This window comes from Oncorhynchus nerka, linkage group LG27 (assembly GCF_034236695.1).
Source record: "Oncorhynchus nerka isolate Pitt River linkage group LG27, Oner_Uvic_2.0, whole genome shotgun sequence".
NCBI lineage: Eukaryota > Metazoa > Chordata > Actinopteri > Salmoniformes > Salmonidae > Oncorhynchus > Oncorhynchus nerka.
Window position 1 is genome coordinate 109655691 of NC_088422.1, and position 13064 is coordinate 109668754.

At 46.1% G+C, this 13064-nt stretch overlaps 1 protein-coding gene across 1 annotated transcript in view; it reads right to left on the reverse strand.

Moving 5' to 3' along the window:
• The window catches only part of LOC135565185 (insulin-like growth factor 1 receptor), a gene marked incomplete at its 5' end in the record, with an annotated part of 64064 nt that extends 59650 nt beyond the window's left edge, over positions 1 to 4414 (reverse strand). Inside the window, 2 exon segments of the mRNA XM_065011246.1 lie at positions 261 to 490; positions 4344 to 4414. Coding sequence (XP_064867318.1) covers positions 261 to 490; positions 4344 to 4414 — 301 coding nt within the window.
• Between the last annotated feature and the right edge of the window lie 8650 nt (positions 4415 to 13064).

Below are 13064 nucleotides of genomic sequence, written 5' to 3' on the forward strand. Positions count from 1 at the left end.
TGTGTGTGTGTGTGTGTTCTGTGTCGTACCACACTGTGTGTGTGTGTGTGTGTGTGTGTGTGTGTGTGTGTGTGTGTGTGTGTGTGTGTGTGTTCTGTGTCGTACCACACTGTGTGTGTGTGTGTGTGTGTGTGTGTGTGTGTGTGTGTGTGTGTGTGTCCTGTGTCGTACCACACTGTGTGTGTGTGTGTGTGTGTCCTGTGTCGTACCACACTGTGTGTGTGTGTGTGTGTGTGTGTGTGTGTGTGTGTGTGTCTTACCACGTGATGACAGTTGAACTCCTTCATGACAGAAGCTTCATTGAGGAACTCTATTCTCTCTCTCATGCTGGCAGACTCGTTCACCGTCTTAATGGCCACACACGTCTCTGGCTCGTCCTTGACTACTCCCTTAGCAACGCCCTCGTACACCATGCCAAACGACCCCTGACCCAGCTCTCTGTTCATCGTGATCTTCTCCCTCAACACCTCCCATTCATCTGGTATATACACTGGAAGAGAGGAGAGGGTTAACAGACAACTATATCACAGTACCACACAGCCTGACCCTGACGACCTATCAGGTGATATGGTCACTACAGGTACTTCCTCTCTGTCTCTATCAGGTGACTACAGGTACTTCCTGTCTGTCTCTATCAGGTGATGTGGTCACTACAGGTACTTCCTCTCTGTCTCTATCAGGTGATATGGTCACTACAGGTACTTCCTCTCTGTCTCTATCAGGTGATATGTCACTACAGGTACTTCCTCTCTGTCTCTATCAGGTGATGTGGTCACTACAGGTACTTCCTGTCTGTCTCTATCAGGTGATGTGGTCACTACAGGTACTTCCTCTCTGTCTCTATAAGGTGATATGGTCACTACAGGTACTTCCTCTCTGTCTCTATCAGGTGATATGGTCACTACAGGTACTTCCTGTCGGTCTCTATCAGGAGACATGGTCACTACAGGTACTTCCTGTCTGTCTCTATCAGGTGATATGGTCACTACAGGTACTTCCTCTCTGTCTCTATCAGGTGATATGGTCACTACAGGTACTTCCTCTCTGTCTCTATCAGGTGATGTGGTCACTACAGGTACTTCCTATCTGTCTCTATCAGGTGATATGGTCACTACAGGTACTTCCTGTCTGTCTCTATCAGGTGATGTGGTCACTACAGGTACTTCCTCTCTGTCTCTATCAGGCAGGTGATATGTCACTACAGGTACTTCCTGTCTGTCTCTATAAGGTGATATGGTCACTACAGGTACTTCCTCTCTGTCTCTATCAGGTGATGTGGTCACTACAGGTACTTCCTCTCTGTCTCTATCAGGTGATATGGTCACTACAGGTACTTCTCTCTGTCTCTATAAGGTGATATGGTCACTACAGGTACTTCCTGTCTGTCTCTATAAGGTGATATGGTCACTACAGGTACTTCCTGTCTGTCTCTATCAGGTGATATGGTCACTACAGGTACTTCCCTGTCTGTCTCTATCAGGTGATATGGTCACTACAGGTACTTCCTCTCTGTCTCTATCAGGTGATATGGTCACTACAGGTACTTCCTCTCTGTCTCTATCAGGTGATGTGGTCACTACAGGTACTTCCTCTCTGTCTCTATCAGGTGATGTGGTCACTACAGGTACTTCCTCTCTGTCTCTATCAGGTGATGTGGTCACTACAGGTACTTACTCTCTGTCTCTATCAGGTGATATGGTCACTACAGGTACTTCCTCTCTGTCTCTATCAGGTGATATGGTCACTACAGGTACTTCCTCTCTGTCTCTATCAGGTGACTACAGGTACTTCCTGTCTGTCTCTATCAGGTGATGTGGTCACTACAGGTACTTCCTCTCTGTCTCTATCAGGTGATGTGGTCACTACAGGTACTTCCTCTCTGTCTCTATCAGGTGATGTGGTCACTACAGGTACTTCCTGTCTGTCTCTATCAGGTGATATGGTCACTACAGGTACTTCCTGTCTGTCTCTATCAGGTGATATGGTCACTACAGGTACTTCCTGTCTGTCTCTATCAGGTGATATGGTCACTACAGGTACTTCCTGTCTGTCTATCAGGTGACTACAGGTACTTCCTGTCTGTCTCTATCAGGTCACTACAGGTACTTCCTGTCTGTCTCTATCAGGTCACTACAGGTACTTCCTGTCTGTCTCTATCAGGTGATATGGTCACTACAGGTACTTCCTCTCTGTCTCTATCAGGTGATATGTCACTACAGGTACTTCCTGTCTGTCTCTATCAGGTGATATGTCACTACAGGTACTTCCTGTCTGTCTCTATAAGGTGATATGGTCACTACAGGTACTTCCTGTCTGTCTCTATCAGGTGATATGGTCACTACAGGTACTTCCTGTCTGTCTCTATCAGGTGATATGGTCACTACAAGTACTTCCTCTCTGTCTCTATCAGGTGATATGGTCACTACAGGTACTTCCTCTCTGTCTCTATAAGGTGATATGGTCACTACAGGTACTTCCTGTCTGTCTCTATTTACATTTACATTTACATTTAAGTCATTTAGCAGACGCTCTTATCCAGAGCGACTATCAGGTGATATGGTCACTACAGGTACTTCCTGTCTGTCTCTATCAGGTGATATGGTCACTACAGGTACTTCCTCTCTGTCTCTATCAGGTGATGTGGTCACTACAGGTACTTCCTCTCTGTCTCTATCAGGTGATGTGGTCACTACAGGTACTTTCCTCTCTGTCTCTATCAGGTGATATGGTCACTACAGGTACTTCCTGTCTGTCTCTATCAGGTGATATGGTCACTACAGGTACTTCCTGTCTGTCTCTATCAGGTGATATGGTCACTACAGGTACTTCCTCTCTGTCTCTATCAGGTGATATGGTCACTACAGGTACTTCCTGTCTGTCTCTATCAGGTGATATGGTCACTACAGGTACTTCCTCTCTGTCTCTATCAGGTGATATGGTCACTACAGGTACTTCCTGTCTGTCTCTATCAGGTGATATGGTCACTACAGGTACTTCCTGTCTGTCTCTATCAGGTGATATGGTCACTACAGGTACTTCCTCTCTGTCTCTATCAGGTGATATGGTCACTACAGGTACTTCCTGTCTGTCTCTATCAGGTGATATGGTCACTACAGGTACTTCCTCTCTGTCTCTATCAGGTGATATGGTCACTACAGGTACTTCCTGTCTGTCTCTATCAGGTGATATGGTCACTACAGGTACTTCCTCTCTGTCTCTATCAGGTGATGTGGTCACTACAGGTACTTCCTCTCTGTCTCTATCAGGTGATGTGGTCACTACAGGTACTTCCTCTCTGTCTCTATCAGGCAGGTGATATGTCACTACAGGTACTTCCTGTCTGTCTCTATAAGGTGATATGGTCACTACAGGTACTTCCTCTCTGTCTCTATCAGGTGATATGGTCACTACAGGTACTTCCTGTCTGTCTCTATAAGGTGATATGGTCACTACAGGTACTTCCTCTCTGTCTCTATCAGGTGATGTGGTCACTACAGGTACTTCCTCTCTGTCTCTATCAGGTGATATGTCACTACAGGTACTTCCTCTCTGTCTCTATCAGGTGATATGGTCACTACAGGTACTTCCTCTCTGTCTCTATCAGGTGATGTGGTCACTACAGGTACTTCCTCTCTGTCTCTATCAGGTGATATGTCACTACAGGTACTTCCTCTCTGTCTCTATCAGGTGATATGGTCACTACAGGTACTTCCTGTCTGTCTCTATCAGGTGATGTGGTCACTACAGGTACTTCCTCTCTGTCTCTATCAGGTGATGTGGTCACTACAGGTACTTCCTGTCTGTCTCTATCAGGTGATGTGGTCACTACAGGTACTTCCTCTCTGTCTCTATCAGGTGATGTGGTCACTACAGGTACTTCCTCTCTGTCTCTATCAGGTGATGTGGTCACTACAGGTACTTCCTCTCTGTCTCTATCAGGTGATGTGGTCACTACAGGTACTTCCTGTCTGTCTCTATCAGGTGATATGGTCACTACAGGTACTTCCTGTCTGTCTCTATCAGGTGATGTGGTCACTACAGGTACTTCCTCTCTGTCTCTATCAGGTGATGTGGTCACTACAGGTACTTCCTCTCTGTCTCTATCAGGTGATGTGGTCACTACAGGTACTTCCTGTCTGTCTCTATCAGGTGATGTGGTCACTACAGGTACTTCCTGTCTGTCTCTATCAGGTGATGTGGTCACTACAGGTACTTCCTCTCTGTCTCTATCAGGTGATGTGGTCACTACAGGTACTTCCTCTCTGTCTCTATCAGGTGATGTGGTCACTACAGGTACTTCCTCTCTGTCTCTATCAGGTGATGTGGTCACTACAGGTACTTACTCTCTGCAGCGCTGAAGTATTCAGGGTTGACTGATGCATACAGAACTCCATTCCCCAGTCTGTCACTGTTCCTGTAGACACACACACACACACACACACACACACACACACACACTTAGCAGAGTTAAACAGCATCCCAAACGGCACCCTATTCCCCATATGCACTGCTCTATAGGGCTCTGGTCTAAAGTAGTGCACTATATAGGGAATAGGGTGTAATATGGCTCTGGTCTAAAGTAGTGCACTATATAGGGAATAGGGTGCCATAGGGCTCTGGTCTAAAGTAGTGCACTATATAGGGAATAGGGTGTAATATGGCTCTGGTCTAAAGTAGTGCACTATATAGGGAATAGGGTTCCTTAGGGCTCTGGTCTAAAGTAGTGCACTATATAGGGAATAGGGTGCCAGAAGTCTCTGTTCTTAAGTAGTGCACTATATAATGAAAGCACACCTCTCACTACCTAGAGACAGCCTGTCATTTACTAAGAACCTTCCAGAGACAGCTCACCTCTCACTACCTAGAGACAGCCTGTCACCTCTCACTACCTAGAGACAGCCTGTCACCTCTCACTACCTAGAGACAGCCTGTCACCTCTCACTACCTAGAGACAGCCTGTCATTTACTACAGAACCTTCCAGAGACAGCTCACCTCTCACTACCTAGAGACAGCCTGTCACCTCTCACTACCTAGAGACAGCCTGTCATTTACTATAGAACCTTCCAGAGACAGCTCACCTCTCACTACCTAGAGACAGCCTGTCATTTACTACAGAACCTTCCAGAGACAGCTCACCTCTCACTACCTAGAGACAGCCTGTCATTTACTACAGAACCTTCCAGAGACAGCTCACCTCTCACTACCTAGAGACAGCCTGTCATTTACTATAGAACCTTCCAGATAAATGACAGCTCACCTCTCACTACCTAGAGACAGCCTGTCATTTACTACAGAACCTTCCAGATAAATGACAGCTCACCTCTCACTACCTAGAGACAGCCTGTCATTTACTAAAGAACCTTCCAGAGACAGCTCACCTCTCACTACCTAGAGACAGCCTGTCATTTACTAAAGAACCTTCCAGATAAATGACAGCTCACCTCTCACTACCTAGAGACAGCCTGTCATTTACTAAAGAACCTTCCAGATAAATGACAGCTCACCTCTCACTACCTAGAGACAGCCTGTCATTTACTAAAGAACCTTCCAGAGACAGCTCACCTCTCACTACCTAGAGACAGCCTGTCATTTACTACAGAACCTTCCAGAGACAGCTCACCTCTCACTACCTAGAGACAGCCTGTCATTTACTACAGAACCTTCCAGAGACAGCTCACCTCTCACTACCTAGAGACAGCCTGTCATTTACTACAGAACCTTCCAGAGACAGCTCACCTCTCACTACCTAGAGACAGCCTGTCATTTACTATAGAACCTTCCAGATAAATGACAGCTCACCTCTCACTACCTAGAGACAGCCTGTCATTTACTACAGAACCTTCCAGATAAATGACAGCTCACCTCTCACTACCTAGAGACAGCCTGTCATTTACTAAAGAACCTTCCAGAGACAGCTCACCTCTCACTACCTAGAGACAGCCTGTCATTTACTAAAGAACCTTCCAGATAAATGACAGCTCACCTCTCACTACCTAGAGACAGCCTGTCATTTACTAAAGAACCTTCCAGATAAATGACAGCTCACCTCTCACTACCTAGAGACAGCCTGTCATTTACTAAAGAACCTTCCAGAGACAGCTCACCTCTCACTACCTAGAGACAGCCTGTCATTTACTACAGAACCTTCCAGAGACAGCTCACCTCTCACTACCTAGAGACAGCCTGTCATTTACTACAGAACCTTCCAGAGACAGCTCACCTCTCACTACCTAGAGACAGCCTGTCATTTACTACAGAACCTTCCAGAGACAGCTCACCTCTCACTACCTAGAGACAGCCTGTCATTTACTACAGAACCTTCCAGATAAATGACAGCTCACCTCTCACTACCTAGAGACAGCCTGTCATTTACTATAGAACCTTCCAGAGACAGCTCACCTCTCACTACCTAGAGACAGCCTGTCATTTACTATAGAACCTTCCAGAGACAGCTCACCTCTCACTACCTAGAGACAGCCTGTCATTTACTACAGAACCTTCCAGATAAATAACAGCTCACCTCTCACTACCTAGAGACAGCCTGTCATTTACTAAAGAACCTTCCAGATAAATGACAGCTCACCTCTCACTACCTAGAGACAGCCTGTCATTTACTACAGAACCTTCCAGAGACAGCACACCTCTCACTACCTAGAGACAGCCTGTCATTTACTACAGAACCTTCCAGAGACAGCTCACCTCTCACTACCTAGAGACAGCCTGTCATTTACTAAATAACCTTCCAGATAAATGACAGCACACCTCTCACTACCTAGAGACAGCCTGTCATTTACTATAGAACCTTCCAGATAAATGACAGCTCACCTCTCACTACCTAGAGACAGCCTGTCATTTACTATAGAACCTTCCAGAGACAGCTCACCTCTCACTACCTAGAGACAGCCTGTCATTTACTACAGAACCTTCCAGAGACAGCTCACCTCTCACTACCTAGAGACAGCCTGTCATTTACTACAGAACCTTCCAGAGACAGCTCACCTCTCACTACCTAGAGACAGCCTGTCATTTACTACAGAACCTTCCAGAGACAGCTCACCTCTCACTACCTAGAGACAGCCTGTCATTTACTACAGAACCTTCCAGAGACAGCACACCTCTCACTACCTAGAGACAGCCTGTCATTTACTACAGAACCTTCCAGATAAATGACAGCTCACCTCTCACTACCTAGAGACAGCCTGTCATTTACTATAGAACCTTCCAGAGACAGCTCACCTCTCACTACCTAGAGACAGCCTGTCATTTACTACAGAACCTTCCAGAGACAGCTCACCTCTCACTACCTAGAGACAGCCTGTCATTTACTAAATAACCTTCCAGATAAATGACAGCTCACCTCTCACTACCTAGAGACAGCCTGTCATTTACTACAGAACCTTCCAGAGACAGCACACCTCTCACTACCTAGAGACAGCCTGTCATTTACTAAAGAACCTTCCAGAGACAGCTCACCTCTCACTACCTAGAGACAGCCTGTCATTTACTATAGATCCTTCCAGAGACAGCTCGCCTCTCACTACCTAGAGACAGCCTGTCATTTACTACAGAACCTTCCAGAGACAGCTCACCTCTCACTACCTAGAGACAGCCTGTCATTTACTAAAGAACCTTCCAGATAAATGACAGCTCACCTCTCACTACCTAGAGACAGCCTGTCATTTACTACAGAACCTTCCAGATAAATGACAGCTCACCTCTCACTACCTAGACACAGCCTGTCATTTACTAAAGAACCTTCCAGAGACAGCTCACCTCTCACTACCTAGAGACAGCCTGTCATTTACTACAGAACCTTCCAGAGACAGCACACCTCTCACTACCTAGAGACAGCCTGTCATTTACTACAGAACCTTCCAGAGACAGCTCACCTCTCACTACCTAGAGACAGCCTGTCATTTACTAAATAACCTTCCAGATAAATGACAGCACACCTCTCACTACCTAGAGACAGCCTGTCATTTACTATAGAACCTTCCAGATAAATGACAGCTCACCTCTCACTACCTAGAGACAGCCTGTCATTTACTATAGAACCTTCCAGAGACAGCTCACCTCTCACTACCTAGAGACAGCCTGTCATTTACTACAGAACCTTCCAGAGACAGCTCACCTCTCACTACCTAGAGACAGCCTGTCATTTACTACAGAACCTTCCAGAGACAGCACACCTCTCACTACCTAGAGACAGCCTGTCATTTACTACAGAACCTTCCAGATAAATGACAGCTCACCTCTCACTACCTAGAGACAGCCTGTCATTTACTATAGAACCTTCCAGAGACAGCTCACCTCTCACTACCTAGAGACAGCCTGTCATTTACTACAGAACCTTCCAGAGACAGCTCACCTCTCACTACCTAGAGACAGCCTGTCATTTACTAAATAACCTTCCAGATAAATGACAGCTCACCTCTCACTACCTAGAGACAGCCTGTCATTTACTACAGAACCTTCCAGAGACAGCACACCTCTCACTACCTAGAGACAGCCTGTCATTTACTAAAGAACCTTCCAGAGACAGCTCACCTCTCACTACCTAGAGACAGCCTGTCATTTACTATAGATCCTTCCAGAGACAGCTCGCCTCTCACTACCTAGAGACAGCCTGTCATTTACTACAGAACCTTCCAGAGACAGCTCACCTCTCACTACCTAGAGACAGCCTGTCATTTACTAAAGAACCTTCCAGATAAATGACAGCTCACCTCTCACTACCTAGAGACAGCCTGTCATTTACTACAGAACCTTCCAGATAAATGACAGCTCACCTCTCACTACCTAGACACAGCCTGTCATTTACTAAAGAACCTTCCAGAGACAGCTCACCTCTCACTACCTAGAGACAGCCTGTCATTTACTACAGAACCTTCCAGAGACAGCACACCTCTCACTACCTAGAGACAGCCTGTCATTTACTACAGAACCTTCCAGAGACAGCTCACCTCTCACTACCTAGAGACAGCCTGTCATTTACTAAATAACCTTCCAGATAAATGACAGCACACCTCTCACTACCTAGAGACAGCCTGTCATTTACTATAGAACCTTCCAGATAAATGACAGCTCACCTCTCACTACCTAGAGACAGCCTGTCATTTACTATAGAACCTTCCAGAGACAGCTCACCTCTCACTACCTAGAGACAGCCTGTCATTTACTACAGAACCTTCCAGAGACAGCTCACCTCTCACTACCTAGAGACAGCCTGTCATTTACTACAGAACCTTCCAGAGACAGCTCACCTCTCACTACCTAGAGACAGCCTGTCATTTACTACAGAACCTTCCAGAGACAGCTCACCTCTCACTACCTAGAGACAGCCTGTCATTTACTACAGAACCTTCCAGAGACAGCTCACCTCTCACTACCTAGAGACAGCCTGTCATTTACTACAGAACCTTCCAGAGACAGCACACCTCTCACTACCTAGAGACAGCCTGTCATTTACTAAAGAACCTTCCAGATAAATGACAGCTCACCTCTCACTACCTAGAGACAGCCTGTCATTTACTACAGAACCTTCCAGAGACAGCACACCTCTCACTACCTAGAGACAGCCTGTCATTTACTACAGAACCTTCCAGAGACAGCTCACCTCTCACTACCTAGAGACAGCCTGTCATTTACTAAATAACCTTCCAGATAAATGACAGCACACCTCTCACTACCTAGAGACAGCCTGTCATTTACTATAGAACCTTCCAGATAAATGACAGCTCACCTCTCACTACCTAGAGACAGCCTGTCATTTACTATAGAACCTTCCAGAGACAGCTCACCTCTCACTACCTAGAGACAGCCTGTCATTTACTACAGAACCTTCCAGAGACAGCTCACCTCTCACTACCTAGAGACAGCCTGTCATTTACTACAGAACCTTCCAGAGACAGCTCACCTCTCACTACCTAGAGACAGCCTGTCATTTACTACAGAACCTTCCAGAGACAGCTCACCTCTCACTACCTAGAGACAGCCTGTCATTTACTACAGAACCTTCCAGAGACAGCACACCTCTCACTACCTAGAGACAGCCTGTCATTTACTACAGAACCTTCCAGATAAATGACAGCTCACCTCTCACTACCTAGAGACAGCCTGTCATTTACTATAGAACCTTCCAGAGACAGCTCACCTCTCACTACCTAGAGACAGCCTGTCATTTACTACAGAACCTTCCAGAGACAGCTCACCTCTCACTACCTAGAGACAGCCTGTCATTTACTAAATAACCTTCCAGATAAATGACAGCTCACCTCTCACTACCTAGAGACAGCCTGTCATTTACTACAGAACCTTCCAGAGACAGCACACCTCTCACTACCTAGAGACAGCCTGTCATTTACTAAAGAACCTTCCAGAGACAGCTCACCTCTCACTACCTAGAGACAGCCTGTCATTTACTATAGATCCTTCCAGAGACAGCTCGCCTCTCACTACCTAGAGACAGCCTGTCATTTACTACAGAACCTTCCAGAGACAGCTCACCTCTCACTACCTAGAGACAGCCTGTCATTTACTAAAGAACCTTCCAGATAAATGACAGCTCACCTCTCACTACCTAGAGACAGCCTGTCATTTACTACAGAACCTTCCAGATAAATGACAGCTCACCTCTCACTACCTAGACACAGCCTGTCATTTACTAAAGAACCTTCCAGAGACAGCTCACCTCTCACTACCTAGAGACAGCCTGTCATTTACTACAGAACCTTCCAGAGACAGCACACCTCTCACTACCTAGAGACAGCCTGTCATTTACTACAGAACCTTCCAGAGACAGCTCACCTCTCACTACCTAGAGACAGCCTGTCATTTACTAAATAACCTTCCAGATAAATGACAGCACACCTCTCACTACCTAGAGACAGCCTGTCATTTACTATAGAACCTTCCAGATAAATGACAGCTCACCTCTCACTACCTAGAGACAGCCTGTCATTTACTATAGAACCTTCCAGAGACAGCTCACCTCTCACTACCTAGAGACAGCCTGTCATTTACTACAGAACCTTCCAGAGACAGCTCACCTCTCACTACCTAGAGACAGCCTGTCATTTACTACAGAACCTTCCAGAGACAGCACACCTCTCACTACCTAGAGACAGCCTGTCATTTACTACAGAACCTTCCAGATAAATGACAGCTCACCTCTCACTACCTAGAGACAGCCTGTCATTTACTATAGAACCTTCCAGAGACAGCTCACCTCTCACTACCTCAGAGACAGCCTGTCATTTACTACAGAACCTTCCAGAGACAGCTCACCTCTCACTACCTAGAGACAGCCTGTCATTTACTAAATAACCTTCCAGATAAATGACAGCTCACCTCTCACTACCTAGAGACAGCCTGTCATTTACTACAGAACCTTCCAGAGACAGCACACCTCTCACTACCTAGAGACAGCCTGTCATTTACTAAAGAACCTTCCAGAGACAGCTCACCTCTCACTACCTAGAGACAGCCTGTCATTTACTATAGATCCTTCCAGAGACAGCTCGCCTCTCACTACCTAGAGACAGCCTGTCATTTACTACAGAACCTTCCAGAGACAGCTCACCTCTCACTACCTAGAGACAGCCTGTCATTTACTAAAGAACCTTCCAGATAAATGACAGCTCACCTCTCACTACCTAGAGACAGCCTGTCATTTACTACAGAACCTTCCAGATAAATGACAGCTCACCTCTCACTACCTAGACACAGCCTGTCATTTACTAAAGAACCTTCCAGAGACAGCTCACCTCTCACTACCTAGAGACAGCCTGTCATTTACTACAGAACCTTCCAGAGACAGCACACCTCTCACTACCTAGAGACAGCCTGTCATTTACTACAGAACCTTCCAGAGACAGCTCACCTCTCACTACCTAGAGACAGCCTGTCATTTACTAAATAACCTTCCAGATAAATGACAGCACACCTCTCACTACCTAGAGACAGCCTGTCATTTACTATAGAACCTTCCAGATAAATGACAGCTCACCTCTCACTACCTAGAGACAGCCTGTCATTTACTATAGAACCTTCCAGAGACAGCTCACCTCTCACTACCTAGAGACAGCCTGTCATTTACTACAGAACCCTTCCAGAGACAGCTCACCTCTCACTACCTAGAGACAGCCTGTCATTTACTACAGAACCTTCCAGAGACAGCTCACCTCTCACTACCTAGAGACAGCCTGTCATTTACTACAGAACCTTCCAGAGACAGCTCACCTCTCACTACCTAGAGACAGCCTGTCATTTACTACAGAACCTTCCAGAGACAGCTCACCTCTCACTACCTAGAGACAGCCTGTCATTTACTACAGAACCTTCCAGAGACAGCTCACCTCTCACTACCTAGAGACAGCCTGTCATTTACTATAGAACCTTCCAGATAAATGACAGCTCACCTCTCACTACCTAGAGACAGCCTGTCATTTACTACAGAACCTTCCAGATAAATGACAGCTCACCTCTCACTACCTAGAGACAGCCTGTCATTTACTAAAGAACCTTCCAGATAAATGACAGCTCACCTCTCACTACCTAGAGACAGCCTGTCATTTACTAAAGAACCTTCCAGATAAATGACAGCTCACCTCTCACTACCTAGAGACAGCCTGTCATTTACTAAAGAACCTTCCAGAGACAGCTCACCTCTCACTACCTAGAGACAGCCTGTCATTTACTACAGAACCTTCCAGAGACAGCTCACCTCTCACTACCTAGAGACAGCCTGTCATTTACTACAGAACCTTCCAGAGACAGCTCACCTCTCACTACCTAGAGACAGCCTGTCATTTACTACAGAACCTTCCAGAGACAGCTCACCTCTCACTACCTAGAGACAGCCTGTCATTTACTATAGAACCTTCCAGAGACAGCTCACCTCTCACTACCTAGAGACAGCCTGTCATTTACTACAGAACCTTCCAGATAAATGACAGCTCACCTCTCACTACCTAGAGACAGCCTGTCATTTACTAAAGAACCTTCCAGATAAATGACAGCTCACCTCTCACTACCTAGAGACAGCCTGTCATTTACTACAGAA